The sequence below is a fragment of the Telmatherina bonti genome, assembly GCF_933228915.1.
Source record: "Telmatherina bonti genome assembly, chromosome: 22".
Taxonomy (NCBI): Eukaryota; Metazoa; Chordata; class Actinopteri; order Atheriniformes; family Telmatherinidae; genus Telmatherina; species Telmatherina bonti.
In genome coordinates, this window is record NC_136631.1 from 26,986,118 (window position 1) to 27,012,993 (window position 26,876).

Sequence of the window (26,876 nt, forward strand, 5' to 3'; positions counted from 1 at the left end):
ATCTAATGGTCTTTTGACATGTCAGTTTGTGCGCTTTAAATATGATTTTAAAAACCAAGATGTCACATGTTATGCACATCACCTAGTAATAACAACTACTGGTAAACTATATATAGTGAAAAACTACATATCCACTTCCTGCTGGACCTGACCCCGCCTTCCCCCGTTTAAATGAAACTAACTTCTTCATCATTTGGTGTGTGTGGCTGAATTTCTGGGTCCTCAAGGAAACCTCATTACATGATAAGGGCAAGAAGGAGGCTCCATGGAAGAGAAGGTTGGAAGCCAGATTCAAGGCAACTTGAAGAAAAGTTAGCCATCTGTCAGAACTCCCGAGGGGTAAAAACCTTAAAAGGGATACCAAAAGGTACAGCCAGACCTCCATACCTGAGGTGCTGAAAACCTCCAAAGACTCCAAGCTTTGGCTGCACAACGGAGGAGATACACAAGAGACATACAGGCCAAGCAAATAAACCAGCTGTTCTCAACTAACCCAGCTAAAGTGTACTCCCAGTGGCAGGGTAATACCACACAAGCTGACCCACCAAGGTTGAAGACGGAACAATACTGGAAAGACATGTGGGAGAAGGAGGCATCATATAACAGTAAAGCAGAGTGGTTAAAGGACCTCAGAGCAGACCACAGATCCCTCCCTGAACAAGACCCAGTTACCATCATGGTGGCAGCTATCCAGCACAGACTCTCAGGTATGAAGAACTGGTCAGCGCCTGGCCCTGATATGATCCATGCCTACTGGCTAATGAGGCTGAATTCACTCCATGAACGCCTGGCAGCACAAATAAACCAACTCCTGAGGGATGGCACTAACCCTGAAAGGCTGATCAAGGAACGAACAGTCCTGATACTGAAAGACCCCCACAAGGGATCAGTCCCATCCAACTACCGGCTAATAACCTGCCTCTCCATGACATGGAAGCTCCTGTCAGGCATCATAGCGGCTAAGGTAAGTGGGCACATGGATCAATACATGGCAGAGGCACAGAAAGGCATTGGCAGAGGAACCAGAGGAGCCAAACACCATCTGTGGCAGACCATCCTGGAGGCCAACTTCAAGCCAAATGCACATGTCTCCATCAAATGGTGTCAAAGAGAGAGAAGGTAATCCATACGGAGGGCATTGTACTCCCAGAGGGCAGGATAACAGATGTGGAGGAAAGCTACATGTACTTGGGCATACCACAGGCGAATGGCAACCATGAAGAAGCCACAAGGAAAGCTGCCACAGCTACACACCTGCAACGAGTGAAGCAAGTACTGAGAAGTCAGCTCAATGGAAGGAATAAGATCCGGGCAATTAACAGCTAGACCCTGCCAGTGATCCGATACCCTGCTGGGATAATAAGATGGCCAAAGGAGGAAGCTCAGACCACGGATGTCAAAACATGGAAGCTGCTCACCATGCATGGAGGGTTCCACCCCAAGTCCAGTGTCCTATCAATGGCTGGAGAGTGCTGGACTTAAGGACAGCACAGAGGCACTAATCATGGCAGCACAGGAGCAGGCCCAGATCTACCAAAGCCATCAAGACCCAGATCTACCAGACCAGGCAGGATCCCAGATCCACCAGACCAGGCAGGATCCCAGATCCACCATACCAGGCAGGATCCCAGGTCTACCATACCAGGCAGGATCCCAGGTGCAGACTATGCAAAGGAGCCCCTGAAACAATCCAGCCCCTCACAGCAGGGTGGAAGATACTGGCAGGCAAAGAATACATGGAGCGCCATAACCAAGTAGCCGGCATAGTGTACAGGAACATCTGTGCAGAATATGGACTGGAGACCCCTAAGTCCCAGTGGGAAACTCCCCCCAAGGTGGTGGAGAATGAGAAGGCTAAGATCCTCTGGGACTTCCAGATTCAGACAGATAAAATGGTGGTGGCCAACCAAGCAGACATAGTGATCATGGATAAGCAGCAGAGGAAAGCCGTAGTGATCGATGTATCCATCCCCAATGATGGAAATATCAGGAAAAAGGAGAAACTGGAGAAGTACCAAGGCCTCAAGGAAGAACTGGAGAAGGCCTGGAGGGTGAAAGCAACAAAAGTACCCATAGTGATGGGAGCACTGGGGGCCACACTGGAGAAGTGGCTCCAACAGATACCTGGGGAAACATCAGACATCTCCATCCAGAAGAGATCAGTCCTAGGAACAGCTAAGATACTGAAGAGGAGCCTCCTAGGACTCTGGTAGAGAACCCGAGCTGGAGAGATGAACAGCCACCCACCTTATCCTGGGAGATGGGAGGGGTGGGGGAGAGAGGAGTATATAGTTAGAGAGTAAAGGGGTTGGATAAAAGTACAGGATCATGACAATGAAAGGAGAAATAGAAATGAGTTTTAAAAATGTGAGCAACAATGGCATTTTGAAACGTTAAACAGAGCAAATAAAACAATAAGGACATGGATCTAGCCTGAGAACTCCCACTAACACACAGAAAACTGAACACACACAGTGGACAGATAAATGGATGGGTAAAGTAGTCTGATGGTGATAGTTAGTAAAACTAAAGAAATAAAGCGAGGAAGAGCCATCACATGAAAATAGAGTAGAAACGTTCCATGATGTGGTAGAAAAAGAAAGCAAGCAGGAAGGGGGGGGGGTGAACGACTCAAAAAGAAGAATAAAGAAGGAAATACAGAGGAGCAGGTAAAACAGTGACAACTGAGAGGAGAGGGAATGTGGTGGAGAAGTGATAAAAACGGGATGAAGGGATGGATAGATGGATGAGACAGAGGTGTGGAGGCTGTTTTTGTCTCTCTACCTGTGAGGCGCAGTAAATCAGAGGCAGATAAGGTGATTCTGTGAGCCGTACATCATCAGGCTGCAGACACCTTTATGGCCAGCAGATTGGCTGTGAGGGCTGCTCGTTACAGAGAGGGAAGAAGAAGAACGTTCCTGGAAGATGTTCGGAAAAGAAGCTCTGCTTCAAGATGCTGCGTTCATGTCGAGCGCCACAAACCGTGGGTCCACGGAGCCCAGCAAGGTCCGCATGTCTGGACCCAGCAGGGTCTGCATGTCTGGAGCCCAGCCAACATGCGGTCCCGACATACAGTCCCTGTATGTCAGGCCGGTCGACAAGGAGTCCCTGTATGTCGGGACCATCTACAAGGAGTCCCTGTATGTCGGGACCATCTACGAGGAGTCCCTGTATGTCGGGACCATCTACTGCCAGGAGTAATCTGATTAATCTGCAGCTGTAAGTATCATCAGCAGAAGTACTCTGATTACTTTGCCAGGACCAGAAACAGGTACAGAACCAGGACCAGGACCAGAAACAGGTACAGAACCAGGACCAGGACCAGAAACATCTAGAAGGAAGTACTGAGCAGAGTCTACTTCTGAAGTTGAGATACTTCAATGTCTGCAGAACCAGGACCAGAACCTGTTGGTACCAGATATGGACTTGATATCTCACAGAGGTGAGTTCTACTCTGTCTGAAGGTCCACCTACCTCCATGTTCTCCATGCTTCCTAGGGTTCCTGAGATGTGAATGGTGTTTACCATTCCACCACTACAACCACACCTGTAGACCCAGTAAAGTCTTTTTTCAGTCTCATTTCCAGTTTGTCTCGGAATCTGTACTGGACTCCACTGCTGGAACAGAAAGGGTCCAGTAGAAACAGTCCAGTGAAATAAAAACTATGTCTTGGGTGAAAATGGACGATTTTAATGAGATAAAGAAAGTGAAGGGAAAGTTCTGCTTCTATCTGGTATGGATCTGGATCTCCTGGATCAGGTTGTCCAGCTGCAGAGATGAAAAGACATCCTTCCTGCCAGCCGACGTCACCATCAGCAACAACTTTACCTCTTCTTAACTGCAGGACAGGTGTGCCATCGCATTTAGGGTTGATGATGAACCTTCCGGATGCTCTAAGCCTTGTTTTCCAGTTGTGTTGCTGGAGGACGTCTCCGTCTGATGTGACGGGTAAACCTGCAACGTCTCAGAGACGCTGTCCATGTTGTGTTGCTGGAGGACATCTCCGTCTGACGTGACGGGTAAACCTGCAACGTCTCAGAGACGCTGTCCATGTTGTGTTGCTGGAGAACGTCTCTGTCTGACATGACGGGTAAACCCCTCAGACATACTGTATGCCGTATCTTCAGACACTGAATATTTTAACGTCTCCGCTCAGATCCACACTGGACTAAAAATTACAAATGCCTCCGGTGGTTAATTACAATTTCATGACCTCCTCCAGTAAAACGAGTCCAGTTGGTGAAGGGGGGTTGAGAGGGACACAAAATGGCTGCTGAGAAACAGCTGCAGGCGCCAAGCCGTGTTACTGCATGAGGAGTGAAAGCACAAGGTGTTTATTTAGTATTTATTCTGCACTTCATCATCTCCTCACTGCTAATCCACTAGCTGCTGTACGCACCACTGACCATAACGTATCGCTAACCTCTGCCTGGATCACAGAGAAATGTGTGTGTGTGTGTGAGAGACGGGATGATGTCTATCCCACCATCTGAAACCTTGTTAAATATTCATTGACAATTATTCCGCTTTGACCAAGGAGTTGGATGCTGCTGCAGCAGAGAGGAGCGGTGAGAGAGACTGGCTGAGTGACTGATAGCGCGAGAGATGAAAGCAAAACATAATAGAAGACAGTCTTGGAAAATTATGATAAATCACTTGTGTGTAAAATCATTAAATGACCTGCAGACAAATACAAATTTCCAGAGACGTTGCCCACTCACTGAGTTCTACGACACCCCCCCCCCACACCAGGTCCAAACATGATTAGGTGGGCATGTTAAATATTACATATGAAATGATGCCCTTGGTCGACTTTGCTGCCATCTCGCTGGCTGACTGTTAGTAAAACAGACGAAAGTGAAATGCTCAGCAAGTTCAGACATTAACCCTTTCTTACTCCCAGGACATCAAATACATCCTTTTTACATGACTGACGTGTGCAGGAGACAGCAGGGCTGCTGCTCTCTGGACAGAGAAAGCGCTATTTCATTAATGATCGACAAACTTTTTTTTAAAGAGATAGGGGCAGTGCACATCGGTTTTCACTCTTCCTGTTGTATAAAAAAGCACTCAGATTTTGACACTTGATCGCAATTTAGCTGGAAGGAAATGCTTAATTTCCCTTTTTTCCACAATCTGGCACAGTTTCCCCAGGCCTTCATGAAATGTCTTTGTCATGCTCTTCTCATACAGCAAAAGAAGAAAGTGTTGCACCCCAGTTTTGTAAAGTGGGGTGACCTTCTCAACTCCCCTCTCATTAGCCGCATTTCCATTACACCTAGAATTATGTAAAAACTAAATGTCGCAATAAAAACAGCTAATGAAAACACCTACATTTAAAAAAAAAAAAAAAATCTCAAATAACGCTAAAAAGTTTATACGCTCTCATGAAGTAGTGTTTCAGACGTTTTGATATAGAAATATTGCAAAGGTGTAATGAAAACACTTTATATGTGTCCCTGGACGTGACGTGGGAATGGGGGTTTCATTTCTGGGAAAAATGGTGCAGTATGCAACAAACAACATAAAATTTTGAGATTTAGAAAAGGAAATGAGGGAGAAAAGTATCAAAAAGCGATAGCAAATTCTCGGCAGCAAGTAGAAAACCTAAGAATAATGCTACGTGGCTACCTTGCATAAGATGCAATTCTCCTGTTTGCTCCTGTATGAGATTTTACGAGAACCAAGGTTTATGCTCTAAATACTGTTCAAAGGAAACACCTGCAAATCACAACTGTTGGTCGAGACTTAGAAAAAATGTAATGGAAATGCAGCTATAGTCCCCTCCTTCATGGGATGTGTCTGTGGAGACTTATTAATGGATGAGAGAGTGCATAGAGCATCCAGTTGGATAGCTCACATTACCACACGTACTAAGCTCACGTTAGCACACACACAGAGAAAATTGCTCATGTTAATACATAGAGATACGACCAAGCTTGCATTAGCACACACTTGTCAACAGACATGCACAGTTCATTGACTGAATTGGTCCATGTTATGAAAACATGGCAGCACTCTCCAGCCATTTCTGGTGCTTTGGGGTCAATTGAACGTTTCTCTGTTTCGTCTATTACTTACAGTTTTTTTTAGAGGCTAGCCATAAAGACTGCTGCCAAGGCATCTTTCACCAAAGTTGTGTGCTTTGTATAAGTAAGGGATAATGGCCGATAAGGTGTCTGTTATCAGACATTAATGGACGACATGGAGGATTGTAAGGACGGTTGCCTCCGCAAAGTCCATTAATTTCTGATTATGGACACTTTGGGGGGCAATATTCTGCTTATACCATGGTCACTGACTAAGGAAACAATACAAGATCAATTACTAATGTTGTTTTTACTGTATAAAATCGTGTTTTTATCAAGAAGCGGCTGAGTGGACTACTTAACGTGGTGTTGCCAAGGTAACCAGGCGGCACCTGCAGCTCGTTCGGCAACAGATACTACAGCAACAAATTACCGATGATGGTGAAATATGACAGTATTGCAGGGAATTGTGTGTGACTGTGTGGTCCAGGGAGCTCAGTATGTATGAACGTGAGTACGTGTGTACGCACGGCGCAGGTTAGAGTGTTGAACGTAAGTGCCGCCCCCTCCTTTTAACAGATTAAATGATGGTGATTTTATGAAAATGCACATTTCTTCACAAAATGAAGGAGATTGGGGAGGAGGTGCAATGGTTGGTTCCTATAACAGCATAACAAAAACATTCGGCCGTTGAAAAATCTAAATGCGAACAGCACAGACCTTTTGAATTCTTGAAGATGGCTGGGAAACTGGCATAACCGCTGGAGCATTAATGCAGAGAAACACGCCCGGTCCGCTGCACTGCTGCAGGGTGACGTCAGAGCCGCTCTGGCCCTCTTTCAGAGACCTGGAGCTTCATCACAAACTAACTTATTAAATATTATTTAATAAGGTTTAAACAATGTGATAAATATTTTATCTGCAGTATCTAACGATCTTAGTAGAACATGAAGATATTACAGTACTGAGATGGGGAGGGGTTGGGAGATGTTTTTCCTTTCTCCCTTTTCTACTCTTGTTATTGTTCAACCAATGGTCTAAATTAACCTGAAAAAATAAAAACAACTAAAAAACTGGCAGATCAGATACATTCATTAGGAACCATGGGCCGCTGTTTGACATCGTCCTTCATTCGTTCATCCTCTGAACCCGCTTAATCCAAGCAAGGGTCACAGGGGAGCTGGAGCCTATCCCAGCAGCCTTCTGGCGAGAGGCCGGGTCTTGGACAGGTTGCCAGTCTATAGCAGTGTTTGACAGAGTCCTTCCAGATATTCTTTCTGCTTTCTGTTTTGTCCATTTGTTGGCACGGCTAACAACCGGTTTGAGCCCACGCAATGATTTAGAATTATTTGGCTATTTGACGGAACTTTCTTAACTGATGTCCTACATCACTTTTTAACGGACACCTTGCAACCAATCAGAGTGTTCATCCAGACCATGGTATAAATGAGGATTAAGCAATGAGGAGCTGTGCATTACACAGTTTTAAAGCACAACTCAGAGTCTACACCACCATGACGCGCAGTGGCATATGATGACCCTTTTAGTGATCTCACAGGTTTTTCCAGCCAGTGCATGTATGGAAATCCATATCTATTCCCAGCTGAGGAGCAGGTTAACTGTCTGAGGGGTCTGTTTAAAAGGAATAATTTTGCTCATTCCCAAGCTGGTGTGTGGCAGTGTCACTATGGCATCCATAATTATCTCGTAAAGACGACCCTCGGGGGTGATGGTGGGCTATTGTGGCAGATGCCACAAGCCATAAAACATTTTGCTGCCTGAAAGACGAAGGCTGATCTGTTCTTCCTTTCTGGCTTTCATTCATACCGTTGGAGTCTGGGTTCCAGTTCCCTCTGCAGTGTTCTTCTTCCTCATCATCACCCTGCCCATCTGTCCATTGTCTATCTTCGCTGTCTTGTCCGTCTGTATTGAGGTGGTTAAAGGGAGTAGGGGTCTTGAATTTTCTCCCATACCTGACTTAAAAAATAGCATTGTTGAACAGAACAGAATCTTCCTGCTGGACAATGCGAGGAAAGTCATTTGTTTGTAGAAGCAGAATTAGAGGAATACAAAAGAAGTTAAAAATGTGGATAATATTGGGAAAAAAGTGGACTATGTACTGACTCTCTTCTCTGTCACGCTCTAATTTCTGTCCCAGACGTTCACCATTAAATTATATCTAATAGCTCAGAATTATACGGAATGGACCTTAATTACCTGTAATTTACCCCCCAAAATCTTAATTCCCCTCTGCCACCCGCCACGTAAATAAATGCCAGATCTAATTTGTTTGTTTTGGAGCCACCACAGTGCATGGTGATGAGTTTGAAAAGTCTTTGAATGGGTTCGAGGTAATTTGATTCTGGAGGAAGCAACTGTAGTTTTAATGAACTGAACCAAGCTGGGTTAAGCTTTTTCTTTTTGTTTTTTCACGTTTTGGAAGCACTAATTCTCATTACTCTCCACCTGATGAGCTTAAAAATCCTTCACGTTTCTCCTAAAATACTGAATTTCTAAGATCCTGATCAGAGCACGATCTGAAAAGTTGTGGTTTTACCAGCCGTGCAGCTTAACCCTCCCACAATGTGGAGCAGTGGTTCCAACCTGGGGTCCTGGACCCACCAGGGTCTCTTGGGAGCATGGGGATCCCCGAAGCTTTGACTATTGGACCCCCGACACCAAGACAAGTTGAGGTTTGATCATTTTGGTTTGTTTACATGTTGGTTTTGTGGAAGTAGTCGACCAGAAGGCTTCGTTTTTGGCGAGACACAGCTAAAGACTTCATCACCAGCAGCTGAGTCTACCGCAGAGAGTCGGTGAGGAGTGGCACCTGAAAACCCGGCAGGCTGAAGAGACGTCTTTCTGTGTTTCTCTGTTTTCATTCCAAACCCTCCGAACAAACGGTTTTCACCGACATCCTTGCTCTCCCGCCAAGCGGAGGCGAGCGGCGGCACAGGAATGTTTTGTGAAGTTGTTTTTAAATCATATTTGATTTCATGCATAATGAGCCTGAACATCAGCAGCCGCTATGCCTCATGCTGTCACACACACACACACACACACAACACAGAACACACACACACACACACACATACACACACACACACACACACACACACACACACACACACACACACAGAACACATACATACACACACACACACATACACACACGCAAACACACACACACACACACACATACAATCCAGGGTGGCGGGGAAGCTGGAGCCTATCCCAGCTGGCTTTGGGCGACAGGCAGGGTACACCCTGGACAGCTCGCCAGTCCATCGCAGGGCACTCAGTCCTAGGGACAATTTAGAGTAACCAATCAACCTGCATGTCTTTGGACAGTGGGAGGAAGCCAGAGAACCTGGAGAGAACCCACGCATACACGGGGAGAACATGCAAACTCCACACAGAAAGGCCCCCGCCCAAACATTGCCCCAGCCAAGGATCAAACCAGCGACCTTCTTGCTGTTGACACCGTGATATTTTACATAAAAATATTTTACAGTAAATGCCACAAATCTGACAAACATGTCAAATCCATCATTTTTTCTTTACTCCTCCAATCTTTCTTTCTCTTCTATTCCATAAAACTAAGATCTTAATCCAGCCATAGATGAAAGGATGGATGATGGATGGATGGATGTATTGATAGATGGATGATGATGGAAGGATGATGGATGGATGGATGGATGGATGGATGGACTGATGATGGATGATAATGTAAGGATGATGGGATGATGGATGGAAGGATGATGGATGGATGGGTGGAAGGATGATGGATGAATGGATGATGGATTGATAGATGGACGATGAATGGAAGGATGATGGATGGATGGTTGGATGATGGATGGAAGGATAGATGGATGGACTGATAGATGGATGATAATGGAGGAATGATGGATTGATGGATGGATAATGATGTAAGGTAGATGATGGAGGGATGTAAGGAAGATGATGGAAGGATGTAAGGTAGATGATGAAGGGATGGTAGTAAGGTGATGGAGGGATGTAAGGAAGATGATGGAAGGATGTAAGGAAGATGGTGGAGGGATGGTAGGTAGATGATGGAGGAATGGTAGGTAGATGATGGAGGGATGGTAGGAAGATGATGGAGGGATGTAAGGAAGATGATGGAAGGATGTAAGGAAGATGGAAGGATGTAAGGTAGATGATGGAGGGATGGTTGGAAGATGATGGGGGATGGTAGGAAGATGATGGAGGGATGGTAGGTAGATGATGGAGGGATGGTAGGAAGGTGATAGAGGCATGGTAGGAAGATAATGGAGGGATGTAAGGAAGATGATGGAGGGATGTAAGGAAGATGATGGGAGGATGTAAGGAAGATGGTGGAGGGGTGTAAGGTAGATGATGGAGGGGTGTAAGGTAGATGATGGAGGGATGTAAGGAAGATGATGGAAGGATGTAAGGAAGATGGAAGGATGTAAGGTAGATGATGGAGGGGTGGTAGGAAGATGATGGAGGGATGGTAGGTAGATGATGGAGGGATGGTAGGAAGATGATGGAGGGATGGTAGGAAGATGATGGAGGGATGGTAGGTAGATAATGGAGGGATATAAGGAAGAGTTTTTCTCACCTTAACGGTTTAATTCTGTTTTTTTCAGCTTCCTAAAATGTTAAATAATTTAGTTTCTGATGGTTCCAAGTGGCGCATCGACTGACCAATCAGAGCGTTTTATTCTGAGTTTAGGTTCTACATAGAAATGAAGGTGGAGTGAAGTTGAAGAAAATATTTAGAAATTCTGTCTTTTCACAGTTGCAGGAAACTGGTTTATTTTCTTCAGGCTGTCTCATCCATCTGATTGAGATCTGCCGTCATGTAAGGTCTAAATGGAGCCGTGACATTTGCAAGCTCTGAGATGGGAAGTCGGTTAGTGATGAAGATATTTGGCAGGCGGTGGAGCCTGGCACTGAGGGCAGATGTTACCCCAGCTCCCATTTACACTGCTAATTAACATTAGTGACTGTTCTAATTAACACGCAAGCTAATTGGGAAATAATTAATCAACTGAAAAAAATCCCATCATCATGAGAAAGAGTGAAATTTAGTCCATGTGGCAGCAGCAAAACTGGGAAAGACAAAAAGCTGGAGGGGTGTCACAGGGTTTTAAAGGGCACTAATCAGTGAAACAGGATGGAAAATGAAAAAAAGTTTCATGTGGGAAAATGAACCAATGATTTAAATCCAAACCCAACACATTTCCAGAGTGGCTGGGATGTTTACTGAACTGCAGTTCAAACTATTATCTATTTCATGTTTAAAGGCCTCTTTAAGAGACTTCAACGGACACGACTTCACCCTAACTTCTGCAGCGTGATGCAATTGCTCAGTAAAGACACTGACAGCTTGTTGACCACCATGGACGTCTGCTGCTCTGTGGGAATGTTGGTTGTCCTCTGTTCAGGAGGGTGCAATCACATCAAAGAGACATGACAATGAGACACTTTATTATATTTATCAATATGAAAATGTTTAAAATGATGGAATGAAAACAAACTTCAGAATTCCAGCAGTATCAACCCAACATCATGCAGACTGTAGTAAAGTAAACAGCTTTGGATACAAAAACATTTAGAAAAAGAAAAAAGTCTTTTTGTGTCTGTGTCCAAAGCAGACTGCAGATCTTTAGCAGACCCTTAAAAACATAACTAAAAACATAAACCTGGAGAAGGACCTGCAGAACCGATGTACCTGAGCATGACACTGATCAGAAGAGCCAATGAAAACACAGATGTCTGCAGCAAAGCCAAAAGAAAATGCAACTACATTGCAGGCTGACTCCTCAGACTATCTGCTATGCCGAGTTGTCTGTGAAACCTGTTAGATTCAGCTGGTAGCTGCCTTGTTCCAACACATGATGCTGGAAGCCTGGCTGAAGCATGTCATGGCACAACCTGCCAAAACATGACTTGGTATGTCTGCGAGAAAGCCAAAATGTGGTCGTAATGTGTTCAAACAGATGAAGTACGCTGATGAAGTCAGTCTTCCAGGATGGTGGTTGCAGACAGAGCTGTCTGGCCTGTTCAGGGACATTTGCTAACTGTGAACAGGTTCATTACATGGTCTGGGTGAATACTCAATTCTTATTGGTTGCAGGGTGTCATGAGATGACGTTTCATGATGTGTTTCATGTTGTGTCTTTATTGCTAGTTTCCTGTTTTATTTTGTAGGTTTTCACTGTTCAGTTCCCTTTGCCTTGTTTCCTGTGTAGCCTTTCATAGTTTTCACCTGGTCTCATTAGTTCATCCATTTCACCTGTCTTGTTTTGTTTCCCAGTGTTTATAACCTTTGGTTTCAGTTCTGTTTGCTGGTTCATTGTGTTTGTTCATGCTAGTGTTTGTGTGTGCTTTCCTTTAGGTCAGTTGAGAGTTACATAATTAAATCTTCTTTATTCTGCATTCCTGGCTCCTGTTCCTGCATTTGGGTCCTCACCTCCACCACAACCCGTGACAGCAGGGTGTCCATTAAAAAGTGATATTGGACAACAGTTAAAAAAGTTCAGTCAAATAGCCCAATAGTTCTAAATCATTGTGCTGGCTCAAATGCCAGTAGGTAACCATGGCAAGAGAAATGTTAGCGACAAATGGGCAAAACAGAAAGCAGAAAGAATATCTGGAAAGGCTATGTCAAACAGCATCCCATGGTGCACGCAGATACATTCATTCCATGGGAATGAATGTATCTGATCTGCCAGTTTTTAACTGTTTTTATTTTTTCAGGTTAATGTAGACCATCGGTTGACCCATTGCACATCCTCCCCAATCTTCTTCATATTGTAAAGAAATATGCATTTTCAGAAAATCACCATCATTGGAATCCTCATGGTGATGACGTGGAACAGGAGATTCTCATGGTGATGTGGTGGAACGGGAGATTCTCATGGTGATGTGGTGGAACGGGAGATTCTCATGGTGATGAGGTAGAACGGGAGATTCTCATGGTGATGTGGTGGAACGGGAGATTCTCATGGTGATGAGGTGGAACGGGAGATTCTCATGGTGATGTGGTGGAACGGGAGATTCTCATGGTGATGAGGTAGAACGGGAGATTCTCATGGTGATTAGGTTTAACGGGAGATTCTCATGGTGATGAGGTGGAACAGGAGTGCATTTGTATTATTACATATTAATTTGATCTTGTATCAGTGGGAATTATTTATTCTACCTTCAGAAGATGAAAGTGGAACTTTTTTTTTTTTAAAGTTGCTTCTCAAGTTTAATGGCATATTGCTGTGTTTATGTGTGCTTGTGTTTTTGTATGTGTCTGCAGATAGATGCAGGCCTCTCATAACCATTATTGATCCTGTATTATTACCCACTGCTTTGCTTCATCAAGACAAAAACATCTATTTATTTGATTTCTCCTCTCAGATATTAGACTGTGACACACACACCCACACATACAAGTCTGGTTCCTATTGATCGTGGGGTATTCTCCATTGACATAATGCTCTTCCCAGCCACTCAGCTTCACCTCAATCCTGCATTTAAACCACATCCTGATGCTAACTCTGAAGCAGTGTTACCCCCCAAAATGGTTTGTTAGCAATGTTCAGAACAAGCCCCGATATTTTGACGTCTAAGTTAATGTGCATACAAGTATTACTGCCATCATAACAATGGAAACAAATACCCCCACATGCACACCTAAAGAGAGACTGGTGGTCCAGGTCTGGGCCAGCTGGTCTGATCAGGAAGGCTCTCAATTGGACATTTGACACGTGCACGCCAAGGGGAATGGGTACTCCACAGGAGGAGCTGGAGGGAGATGTGTGGGTCTGAAATGTGTCTTTAATGCTCCGTAATCTACAGAGGATCGTTTATCAGTGTCAGCAAACTATAGTCTGAATGTAGTAAAAACTGCTTATAAAAAAACAAAAAACAAAAAACTACATTTGTGTCCTTTGAAAGTAAACATGTTTATGCCATCCTAAAATGTTCCCAGTGGGTACTTGTGAGTTGCTATGAGAGCGGGGCCGCAGTAAAGGTGATGGTTCCTCCTCCTCTGATCCTCATGCATGCTGGTTATCCTGTAAAAGCCCTGTCCCTTTAAATGTACGTGCTGAGAGGAGATGTGAGTCCACCTTCAGGCTGGCGCTAAGTGTCTGCTGCAGTCTCAGAACATGTGCAGAAGCTTATTGGCTGAAAGTGAAATGTGTTAAGATGAGATTTTTGTGTATTTGAGGACACTTTCAGAATGTCTCTAAGTGCTCCAGGCAAAAATTAACACAATAGCCAAAAAGCCAGAAGACATTTCCATGACTTCTGTCACTAACATGTTCCTGCCAGATAAAAGAGACAACACAGAGGGACGACTGCAGGCATCGCTGGAGTCCCAGACAGATGACGTTCTGGTTTGTCAGATGACAAAGAAAAGACAACAGGCAGCAGATTAGATGGTCTGCAGCAGAGATCTGGCTCGGTTTGAGATGACTTTACCTCCTGCTTATGGATCATATGCAAATGCAGTGCCATCTGCGACATGACTGATTAGTTGATTGATTATTTTATTGGTTTATTACTTGTTATTGTGATATTAATCATGCAGAGGAGGAGGTTTGTGGTGTTTACGTACTGCTGTAGTTCAGCTCCAGTCTTAACATTGCTGTGTGATTGGCAGATATAGCCCCAGGAAAACCCCAGGAGACCACCAACCCCCGCCACTCACACCCTCACACCCACAGAGATTCATTCCAGGCTTTCTGCATCCACGTGTGTGTGTGTGTGTCAGGGGAGGGGCTACTTTATTCATCAAATAAGGTGAATTCTCATTGATGTGAGTCTGTTAGCAGCGTTAAAACGGGAAACAGGATTCAGCTGTTCCATCTGAAAACTCACATTTGTATATACACACATACACACGGTGCATTATCTGTTCAGATATCGCTTCGTCCAGTTCAGAGCTGCAGAGAAGCTGGAGTTTATCCCAACTATTAGCAGGGAGAGGCAGGTACACCTGGACAGGTACACCTGTTCATCGTATGTCCAACACAGAGACACAAACGACCACTGACAGGCCTGTCGTTAGACGGTTGCAGAGAGACTTACAGAAACCACATGTACACGACACACAGAAAAGCACTTGTTCACCCCCCCCCCCCCCCCCCCCCCCCCCCCCCACCCCCCCCAACCCCCCCCCAGAGAAGATTAGAATAAGATCACTGCCCACACAGGGCTCTGGATTCATATTTCTCACATCAACGTGTTTCATAAATCAGCGAACTGACATGGATTCAGCATACATGTTTGTCTGTTAAAATATATTTTGTCAACAAATAAATCTTGAACCGAGCTTTCCTGGAACATAATAATAATAATAACTAGAAAAGTGCTCTTCTTGAAGAAGAGCAAAGTGAGTGCCCTTTTATGCTGAATGATTGATATGCAATTGTATAACCATTTGGAAAAGCAGCACAACTTTGCAACTTAATTTATCACAGTAATGCATCAGGATTTGAACCCACAACCATCTGAACAAGAGTCCGTTTCTTTTACCACTACACCAGCACAGCTCTCCAGTGTGCCTTGGCAGAATCATCAAAATTTTCTATCACTGGAATGGGAATTTTCTTTTTCTTTTTTGTTTTTTTCTTCCTGCAATGTGTCATCGGCAAAAGAGCTTAAGATTTAAATGTGTAAAGTAGCACACAAGATCTATTAGACATAGCTCAGCATAAGGACAAGAAGTACAACCATCTGATATTAAATCCAGCTCCTGGATTTGAACTTAAAACCTTCTGAGAGGCAATTCAATATACCACTATGCCACTACAGTTCTGCTTCACAACCTGGCAGGAGCGCTGATATTTCTTTGCAATTGGTATGGGATTGCCTTTGCCACCAGTGCGTGATCAGCGGAATTGCAAAAAGATGTGAAAGGTTGAACTGACGCCAAAGATTATTTTAAATAATTTGTAAATACAACCAAAATTCTAAAGTCAGTAGGTAAACTACATCAATCCTTGCAGAAAACCATTGCAGAAAACCATTTAGAACTGCTTGTGTAATGAGTTAAAGACTTTATTGTTCAACGTGAGCAATTTTGTTTCATTTGAAGCATTTTAACAACAAAACTGTAATATTTAACTGTCATTTCTGCAGCTTATTTATTTATTTTTTTTTTATCTTGAACTAACCCTTCATATTAATTGCACAACTTTTGAGGACAGACATTGCACAGGATATATCTTACTTGTGCAGACAGCCCACACTTTAATTGAACAGTTTGCAGCCAAAAATAAAGCCAAAGTCAAAGCTCTTTGATCAGATCAGTCCACAGCACTCTTTGTAAAAAAAAAAAATACAAAAAAAAAACTGACATACCATTACAGTGTACAATGTTCATGACTGGATTTGAACCCGTCCCATGTATACCAATGCGTACTTGTGTACGGGTGTAGAAAATGAACCAATTGTTGAGCTGCATTTTCTGTTTTGTCCAATCACAGGAACAGATTTAAAAAATTGACAAAAACTTGAATAACTCGAAAAATATAAATGTTACAAAGGCCAAATGTCAAAGCACATATCTTCTTATTGGCTGAAGAGTTTGATGTTTGAATGGTTTAAATGAGACTATAGGTGCAGAAGGAATAACATTCACATCTTGCAGGAAAGACAACTTCATTTGAAGCATTTTAACGACAAATATGTAATATTTTCCCATTACTTCAGTTTACAGCTAAATCTAAGCACTATGACAGAATAGTATGCAGTTCTCTGTGTGCAAAAACTAGCATACCATCACAGTGCCCACCTGTTAATGCTGGATTTGAACCCGTGCTTTGTATACCAATACGTACATGTGTACCGATGCAGAAAATGGACCAATCGCTGAGCTGAATTCCATTTCGTCCAATCACTGTGATGGATTTCAATACATTGACAAAAACTTGAATAACTTATGAAGTTTAAATGTTACAAAGACCAAAAGTTGTGGAACATATTGCCTGAATGGGCTGAAGAGTTTGATACTTGAATGGTTGATGTGAGACAAATGGTGTGGGAGGAGTAGCGTTTCAAAGATTTTGCAAGAAAAGACAATGGAAACCGTAACCACGACGAACAAGACACTGCAAACTGGTGCAAAGCTCCGAACCCAGGTTGAAGCTGTTTTCAGCTCATTGTGCAAAAACTGACCAATTGCCGAGCTGAATCTTTTCAACGTCCAATCTGGATTGGGTTTGAAGGACTTCCATCCAATAACAAGGCTGAATTTATTTTTACAAAATGCTAAATATCTCAAAAACTACAAAAATTTAAAGTAAAACAAATCGTAGCACACATGTCCTGAAGGAGCTGCACAGTTTAAGATCTGAATGATCTTAAATGAAGTGACTTGAACGGTGCAGGAGTAGTAGCACGGCAAAAATTGGCAGAATAATGTAATAATAATAATAATAATAATAATAATAATAATAATAATAATAATAATAATAATAATAATAATTATTATTATTATTATTATTATTATTATAAGATATAAAGAACAGGAACGCAATAATGTGAATGCCCTATGGGCATATATAATAATGATAATAATAATAGGGCTGCACAGTGGCCTGCTGGTATGACTTCTGTAAAGAGTAACAGCAACTGCTGCAAATGAATTTTTCCACTCTAAGCAAACAAAGAAATTAGAATAAAACCAGGAAAGTAAAAACAAAATAAAAAAAAAAACAAAAGTCTGTCCAATTAAAGCAAAAGCTTGTATAATAATAATTGGAATTATATCAGCCCTGGTGATCATGATGTGAATATGAAGTGAAACAGTATTCTAAATAATGACAGTGATGATAATAAGGAAAGGAAAAGATCTTCACTCATGAAAAAGAAGAAAAAAATTAAGGAGAAAATGATGATGCCCACAGACTTTAACCCTAACACAATAAATGCACTCACATAAATACTGTGAATATTAAGAAACACCACCATCAACAGCAACACAAACAGATAAACAATGGCAGAGATGCAAACACCAACAACAACGATCCATCCATTCGCCGAACTCCTCCCATGCCCGAGTTTTTGCCTTGGCGACAGCCGAAGCCGCATGCCGCTTAGCCTGTCGGTACCCATCAGCTGCCTCCAGAGTCCCACAGGCCAAGAAGGCCCGATAGGACTCCTTCTTCAGCTTGATGGCATCCCTCACTGCTGGTGTCCACCAACGAGTCCTGGGATTACCGCCACGACAGGCACCAATGACCTTACAGCCACAGCTCCGGCTGGCCACCTCAACATTAGAGGCACGGCACACAGCCCATTCGGACTCAATGTCCCCCGCCTCACTCGGGACATGGTTGAAGCTCTGCTGAAGGTGGGAGTTGAAGCTCGCTCTGACAGGGGACTCTGCCAGACGTTCCCAGCAGACCCTCACAACACGTTTGAGCCTGCCAGATCTGACCGGCTTCCTCCCCCACCATCTGAGCCAACTCACCACCAGGTGGTGATCAGTTGAAGCTCTGCCCCCCTCTTCACCCGAGTGTCCAAGGCATGTGGCCGCAGGTCCGACGATACGACTACAAAATCGATCATCGAACAGCGGCCCAGGGAATCCTGATGCCAGGTGTACATATGGACACTCTTATTTTGGAACATGGTGTTTGTTATGGACAATGGAGCACATAAGTCCAATAACAAAACACCATTTGGTTCAGAGGGGGGGGACCATGCCTCCCAATCACTCCTGTCCAGGTCTCACTGTCATTGCCCACGTGAGCATTGAAGTCCCCCAGCAGAACAATGGAGTCCCCAGAAGCAGCACCCTCCAGCACTCCCTCCAAGGACTCCAGAAAGGGTGGGTACTCTGAACTGCTGTTCGGCGCATAAGCACAAACAACAGCCAGAACCCGTCCCCCCACCCGAAGGCGGAGGGAAACTACCCTTTCAAACCCCAACGTGCAGGCACCAAGCTGGGGGCTGATGAGAATGCCCACACCTGCTCGGCGCCTCTCACCATGAGCAACTCCAGAGTGGAAGAAGGTCCAGCCCCTCTCGAGGGTACTGGTTCCAGAGCCCAAGCCATGCGTCGAGGTGAGTCCAACTATATCTAGTCAGAACCGCTCAACCTCGCACACAAGCTCAGGCTCCTTCCCCACCAGAGAGGTGACGTTCCACGTCCCTAGAGCCAGATTCTGCAGCGAGGGATTGGACTGCCAGGGTTCCCCGCCTCTTGCTGCCACCCAGCTCACATAGCACCCGACCCCTACCGGTCCTCCCGCTGATGGTGAGCCCACGGGAGGTGGGGCTGAGCTCAACCGGGCACCACGGGCAAAGGCCCGGCCACCAGACATTTGCTCTCGTGCCCCATCCCAGGCCTGGCTCCAGAGAGGGGCCTCAGTGACCCGTGTCCAGGCAAAGGAACATTTTTGCCAATGGTCGTCATCATCATCATGGGGGTCGCTGAGCCGCACTTTGTCAGGTCCCTTCCCTAGACACCTGTTTGCCATGGGCGACCCTACCAGGGGCATAAAGCCCCAGACAACATAGCTGCTAGGATCTTCAAGTCATGCAAACCCCTCCACCACGATAAGGTGGCGGCTTAACAGTAACGATATTTCATTTGTTTTTCGTCGTTTCCTTTAGTTCGAAACAGATCTCTGTTCTTGGAATGGAAGCTGTGTAAATAAACACATACGTATAAAAAAGATCAAACAGTCTGACAAATGAACATGCTGACTGGTTTAGTGAGTCGCTGTCAGACTAAGCAGCTACAAAGAGCCTGGAAGAGCAGCTCAGATAGAACTAATGAAGGAAAATGGAGATGTGGTGGGAATCTTTTTCTCCTCTCAGAGCAGAGTCACAGTTGTAATAGCAAAGCATACACAAGCATTCAGACACACCTTAACGCTGATGCAGACAGTGTTGTTGATTGTGTATCCCCGGCTTGTTTATTAGCCCTCTGATTGAGCAGCTCTGCCTTCTAAAGATTGGATGACCTTTCCAGATCCTTCCGTCGAGTCTGCTAAGTAGATCGGATGGTGAACGCTACTCAATGCGACAACACTTTATTCAGATTGTTACAGAATGAGGAGAAAGCCAGAGTTATGCATGTGTGTGTGTGTGCATTGCTGTTCGTACACACTCACCCTTCCTTCATTGGTTCAATTGAAGCCTCATCTCCATATAGTTTGTATGCAATTACATGTGAGCGGCGTGCTGAGTGCCTCTATATGATTGTCTGGATACTGACTGTGACTGGCTGTGATGTGTATGTGTGTCTGGAGCAGTTCATGGTCAATTTGTGGGACTGTGTGGCTTCATGGGAGCTTTTTTGCAAGCTGGATGGGAGAGTGTGTGTGAGGGAGGTAATTTGTGTTTGGTAGAAGCAATTCATGCTAAATGCGTATGTGGTTTTATGGCTAATTTGTGTTGGTGGGATGTGTATATCTGGAATCAGAATAGGTTTATACATCTATAATCATACACATATTCATATGGCTGCATGCGTGTAACTGAAAAGATGAGTGCAGGATAGGGGCAGAGTGTGTTTCTAGTGGCTCGCTGGCAGCTTACAGGGCTGCAAAGGACACGTCCATCAAATCATGGTAGGACTAAATCTAATTTATCTGTAAGAAACGCCTAGTTGTACCAGGCGTTTTCAGACCTCCTTGCGGTTCTGTGGGAGCCTCTTCAGCTCAGACCTCTCTTTGACACCTTGTGATCAAACATGTGGAGTAGAAATGATGTTCTGAGATGTGCAATGTATGGCTCAGTCCTGGCCCTTTATCATCTTCTGGATGAGACCTTTTCAGTCTAATACTGGTGTAAGGACACACTGGTGAATCTTCTGGTTGTCAAACTGGCCTGCAGACTGAGTTTATGCAGTCTTAGAATAATGTTTATGGATTCTTGTTGCAGTTCCAAGCCTTTTCCTAGACTTTCTTGTAATTAGTGTACTTTTATTTGCTGGTGTGATTAAACAGAGCATCCAGGACACAATCTTTTGGAATTTTGGACTTTTAGTAGCTAGCTGTTTATGGTTTACTGCCATCTTTCTCCTGTTTTTTCTTTTTTTCTTTGTTTGCATGTCTCACGTCTGATCTACAGATAAAGCTCCAATCCAAGATAACATACACTTTCCCTTCAGGATAAATAGAATATTCTTCACTTAATTTCAGTTGGTGTATCAGGTGCAGAGTTGGGCACGTAGACGAGACAAGTGAAATAACACAGCACTACAAGTGCAAGAAAAGCTTCCCTGTATGCGTTAATAATCCATCCTAATGCTTTATTTTTGCTCACATGATTGTCAGGTTCGTCTGAGCATGGTGGTGTTGGCCAGTCTACACCAAGCATTAGAAATGATCTGCTTTCCATCTCTTCTCTTAGAGCATTTCCTGTTTTCTTGGACATCCTAATAAGAAATAAGAATCATGTTTTCCTTCTTGGTTTGATGAAATATGCATTTCAAGTGTATTTACTGGTGATGTGTGAGAACCTGGTGTCATGTTTTTTATGGAGAGAATGGGAGAGTGGAGTGAACTGTAGACTAGAGGAAAAGAAGTCATGGAAATGATGGTGAGGTTAGAAAGATGAGAAGTTACATCCATGTTAAAGCATGACGGTATCAAATTCATGAACCAGAACAAACAGTGTTTCTATGTAAGTGTGAAGACCAAAGATTAGTGAGAAGGATTGAATCATTGCTCTGGGAAGGTCTTACATCATGCTGTGCATTGACAAACATCATGAATATTACAGTGAAAATTAGTTTCAAGCTTGTCTGGCTGCTCAAAACAAACTGAAACAAAACAAAGATTTTAAACTGAAGCGAAACAACATCAGGCAAAGTCAGGTTGGAATAAACCTCTTTATATATGTAAATCTAACTCCTAAGGTTATATTTACAATTTGTCATCAGTGAATGTCTGGTGTGTTCCAGGTGGATCTGTTCTCCAGCCAGTGTGAAGCCCAGCGAGCCGCCCTGGAGAAGATGGCTGTCAAGCTGAGCAGCCTGGAGTACAACTCCTCCACGAACCGGAGGCAGAGCAGTCAGCTGGCTGGGAGCAGGTAGATACCTGTGTACTGTTTCCAATCGGGTTGCATCCACCCACCCATCCATCCATCATCCATTCATCCACCCATCCATCCACCCATCATCAATTCATCCACCCATCCATCCATCATCCATTCATCCACCCACCCATCTATCCATTATCCATTCATTCACCCATCCATCCATCCATCCATCATCCATTCATTCACCCACCCATCCATCCATCATCCGTCCATGCATCCATTCATCCATCATCCATCCATGCATCCATCCATCCATTCATCCATCCATCCATTCATCCACCCATCCATCCATCATCCATTCATCCACCCATCCATCCATCATCCATCCATGCATCCATCCATCCATCCATCCATCCATCCATCATCCATCCACCCACCCGCCTATCTGTCTATCCATCCATCCAATCATCCACCCATCCATCCATCATCCATTCATCCACCCATCCATCCATCCATCATCCATTCATTCACCCATCCATCCATCATCCATTCATCCATCTACCCATCCATCCATCATTCAACCACCCACCCATCCATCCACCCATCCACCCTTCATCCATCCATCCATCCATTCATCCATCCATCCATTCATCCACCCATCCACCCTTCATCCATCCATCCATCCATCCATCATCCATCCATCCATCCATCATCCATCCATCCACCTATCTGTCCATCCATTCCTGTCATTCACTTTGTTATGCAGAAGCATGAAAAGCAGTTTTGTTGTTGTATTTTTGTATTTGAGTAAGACTTGTGGCTTACGTTCACAATGTGCAGGACATAAATAAGACAAAATCGCATAATTCAGAATACTTAATAACTATAATAATAATAATGAAAAGAAACAAAACTACTCAGGTGTTTTGTCTATCGTGACAGAAGACACATCCAAACAACACACACACACATAACACTGCAACATCACACACACACACACACACACACACACACACACACACACACACACACACACACACACACACACACACACACACACAAACAAAGTCAAGTGTTATCACACAAACACACAATCAGACATGATGTATGTGTGTTAACAGCAGTAATCTGGTGTGGCCAGGCTCAGCTCGTCTTTGGTCATGCTGCCTGTTGGCGTTTCATCCCTGGCTTTGAGGAGCCTCCCTCCTTGGTTATCACTCACAGTCAGGGCACATGCACGGACACACACATGGACACTTGCGCACATACAAAAAATGAAACACACACCAAGTTGTGTGTATGTTAATAAGAAATGAAGCTTAAATTGCTCCCTAAGAGTCTAGTGCATGTTGTGTTTTGTAGACTTTGTGTTGTTGGTGCGTCATCACGGAGACAGACACAAAATGTAGGAACACGTACACTCACTTCAAACTTATTTTCATACCACTGCACTGTCTTCTGTCGTGAAATAAAAGTTACAACTACCAGTTGACAAATACAAATAAACAACCCTTCACTGGCCCCACTAAATGTCTTCAAAACTAACTTTGACCTTAATTTTAATCCAGGTATGTAGATATCAGAATTAGTTTTATGGGTTTGCAGATAACTGTCCAACACCACCATTGTCATCAATTGTGGCAGGTTAAACATGGGAGGTAACTGATGACACTCACTAAGGTGTAGCTTAATTCTCATAAGTTTTGTTGGTATTCAGTATCACACTAAAATAAAATCTATCAATATTATTTACCATATGTAAAGAAAAAAAAAAGCAGTATCTAGAAAGTGTGATGCATGACATACATCCCTTTGTGGTCAACAAAATTTTTACTCCCAATTCACCCCACCCCTACATCCTCCAAGACTGGTGATGCGCCCAGGTGAGTGCAACTATTTGTAACCACACAATACCCACCCAAAGGGACACACCCACTACCCAAGTGTCAATCAATTGTGCACACATCAGCATAGTCCTAAACATTAAAATGACTTATTTCTACGGCTCCTGCAATGTGAAAATTAGAGCCAGATAAGAGAATTCATGTTGCATTCTTACTCTGGCATTTAAAATCCTCTAGTATTTGAAATACTATTCTATTCTAGTCTACAACCATTTAGCACAGGGATCCCTAACCCTGGTCCTCAGGGACTGGTGTCCTGCAGGTTTTCCAAGTGTTCCTGCTGAACACACATGATTCATGCTCAGAAAAGCTCTGCTTATTTCTGCTAAATACATATTGAGAGGTAAAAGCTCATAAAAGCAAGTTGTAGAAAGTCCTTAGAGGGAGTGATAGAAATTCATAAGGGGTCGGATGTATTAAGTTTGCGAGTAGTAATTTGCATGTGCAATCTAGACTTTTGCACAAAAGGGTGAACCACAGTTTGCAGGTGGATCACTAGTGATTGTGCAAATTTGCAGGGTGGACGCCGTCTGGTCCTGGAGTATAAATTGGGCTGAGCCTTACAATCGGCTCCCCATGGACAGGCTATTTGGTCTTCACTTCTAGTCCCTTCTAACCAGAGATGTATGAAGTAGAAGTAAAAATAAAGTAGAAGTCCTGCTATATTTTTGGCTCTACTTGTACATTTAGAACAGGTGTTTTCACTAACAGGCTCATCTACCTGCTGTCAAGCCGAGCTAATTAAATTCACCTGGTTTAGTGATTGGTTGGAAAGAGCTGCCGGACAGGACTTCTACTTTCTACTTCTACTTTCTACACCTCTGCTTCTAACACATTTGCAGAAGACTTCTGAAGAAGCCGAGAACATCAGAAGACACATGTCGCACATGTCGCACTCACAAGACACAACAGAAACTTAACAGGAAAGACTACAAACTAAAACAGAAAACCAAAATTAAAGGTAGAAAACACATCATGACACATGGAAGGGAGTGATAAAAGGTCATAAAGAGTGATAAAACTTCATAGAAAGGAGTGATTAAAGGTCTTTGTGGGGAGTGATAGAACGTCATCAAATGGGGGTGATATAAGGTCATTGAAGGGAGCCATTAAAGATCATTTAAGTAAGTGATAAAAGGTCGTTGTGAGGAGGGAAAAAAGTATATTAGTAATAAAAAATCATACAGACATCATTATAAAAGTTATTAGAAGAGAGTGAATAAAGGAGGAATCTTTTGGCCTGGTGTTTTTAGATAAGATGATGTTTTTTGTCCTTCAGTTTAATCTAACGAGAGATTTTGCAATGAATTTAAGAAATTTAATATTCATTGTACTTAAAATGAAAAGCTGTCCTTGGGAGCACGGTTTCATAACTTGATATTTGTAAATGACAAGCCTAGTTATTTATGATTTTATAGAGGAAACAGGAGCAAAGTGTATGCATGTTTCTGCCTGCAGGTCTGTATGCATTTGGCCCCTCACTGCTATTTGGGAATGGGGTCAAACTTCTTCAGGAACATAGAAAAGAAGTCCAGCTTCCTTCTATTTGAGCATGCAGAGTTTTGACTGATGAGTAAGAGAATATCTTCCTCATGTGTCGTGTTAAATGTCTGTGCTGGATGAATCCATTTGACAAGAAGAGATTCAGAATCACCTCATAAATCCAACAGAGTCTTTGACTGAAAGGTGATAATATGGCTCATTCAACCTTTCATTTCTTCACCTTCCTCTCCTCTGCTGTCCTCACCTCCTCATGTCACCTCCACCTTCTTACCGACTCATCCTCCTTCCTCACCAGCATCTGTGATCTTTTTTCTTTCTTTCTTCCTTTTTCCTTCTTTTCTTTTGCATCTTTGAACGCATCTATAATTCTCATTTATCCTTCCCTTTATGTGTTTTATGCATTTTCTGCCTTCTCACTTTTCTCTTAGATCTAATCTTCATCCTTTCTCTTTTCTTTTCCCTTTTCTCAGCCTTATCTTTTTATGATTTCCACCTTTCAATTTTACTATATATTTTACCTGCTGCTTTTCCTCTTTTTTCTTGAAAGGCCTTTGATTGAGTTGTTTTATCATCTTTAGGATCGGCTTCCTTCTTTTTTTTCTGATATATCGAGTTTTTTTTAAATATACAGTAATAAATACCTTGCTAACACAGTGATATTAGACTTATTGGGCAAAGGCAGGGCACACACACAAAGTCCATACAAACAGCCCAAACTGAGGGGTGGTCTGCTTCTAGCAGAAACAACTGGAGGAAGTCATTCCTACTTTTCCTGAGTAAAGCAAAAGCAGAAGCCAAAAATTTGGATTGAAAGTAAACCTGACTGGACTGAACCTTGACCTCCAATGATAAATGAAGTGCATTATAACCCGGAGCAGCAGAGGGCTTAATGTCGCAGTTTCTGTCTAGTCGCAGGTAAACCGTGTTGCTGAGATCACATCACCAGACAGCGCTGGATAAAATCGCTGCTAGTGGCTGCAGAATCCAGGTTTATCCAGGTTTATCCAGGTTCGTCCAGGTTTATCCAGGTGGTTTATCCAGGTTTTTCCAGGTGGTTTGTCCAGGTTTATCCAGGTTTATCCAGGTGGTTTGTCCAGGTTTATCCAGGTTTGTCCAGGTTTATCCAGGTTTTTCCAGGTGGTTTGTCCAGGTTTATCCAGGTGGTTTATCCAGGTTTGTCCAGGTTTTTCCAGGTTTATCCAGGTTTATCCAGGTTTGTCCAGGTTTTTCCAGGTTTATCCAGGTTTATCCAGGTTCGTCCAGTTTCATCCAGGTTTGTCCAGGTTTATCCAGGTTTGTCCAGGTTTTTCCAGGTTTATCCAGGTTTGTCCAGGTTCGTCCAGGTTTATCCAGGTTTATCCAGGTTTATCCAGGTTTATCCAGGTTTGTCCAGGTTTATCCAGGATTGTCCAGGTTTATCCAGGTTTATCCAGGTTTGTCCAGGTTTTTCCA

General features: G+C 43.4%; 1 protein-coding gene across 1 annotated transcript in view; it reads left to right on the forward strand.

Moving 5' to 3' along the window:
• akap6 (A kinase (PRKA) anchor protein 6) overlaps window positions 1–26,876 on the forward strand; it is a gene marked incomplete at its 5' end in the record, with an annotated part of 238,431 nt that overhangs the window by 95,465 nt on the left and 116,090 nt on the right. Inside the window, one exon of the mRNA XM_079261663.1 lies at window positions 21,941–22,068. Within this exon, the coding sequence (XP_079117789.1) occupies window positions 21,941–22,068 (128 nt within the window). The remainder of the gene's footprint in view (window positions 1–21,940; window positions 22,069–26,876) is intronic.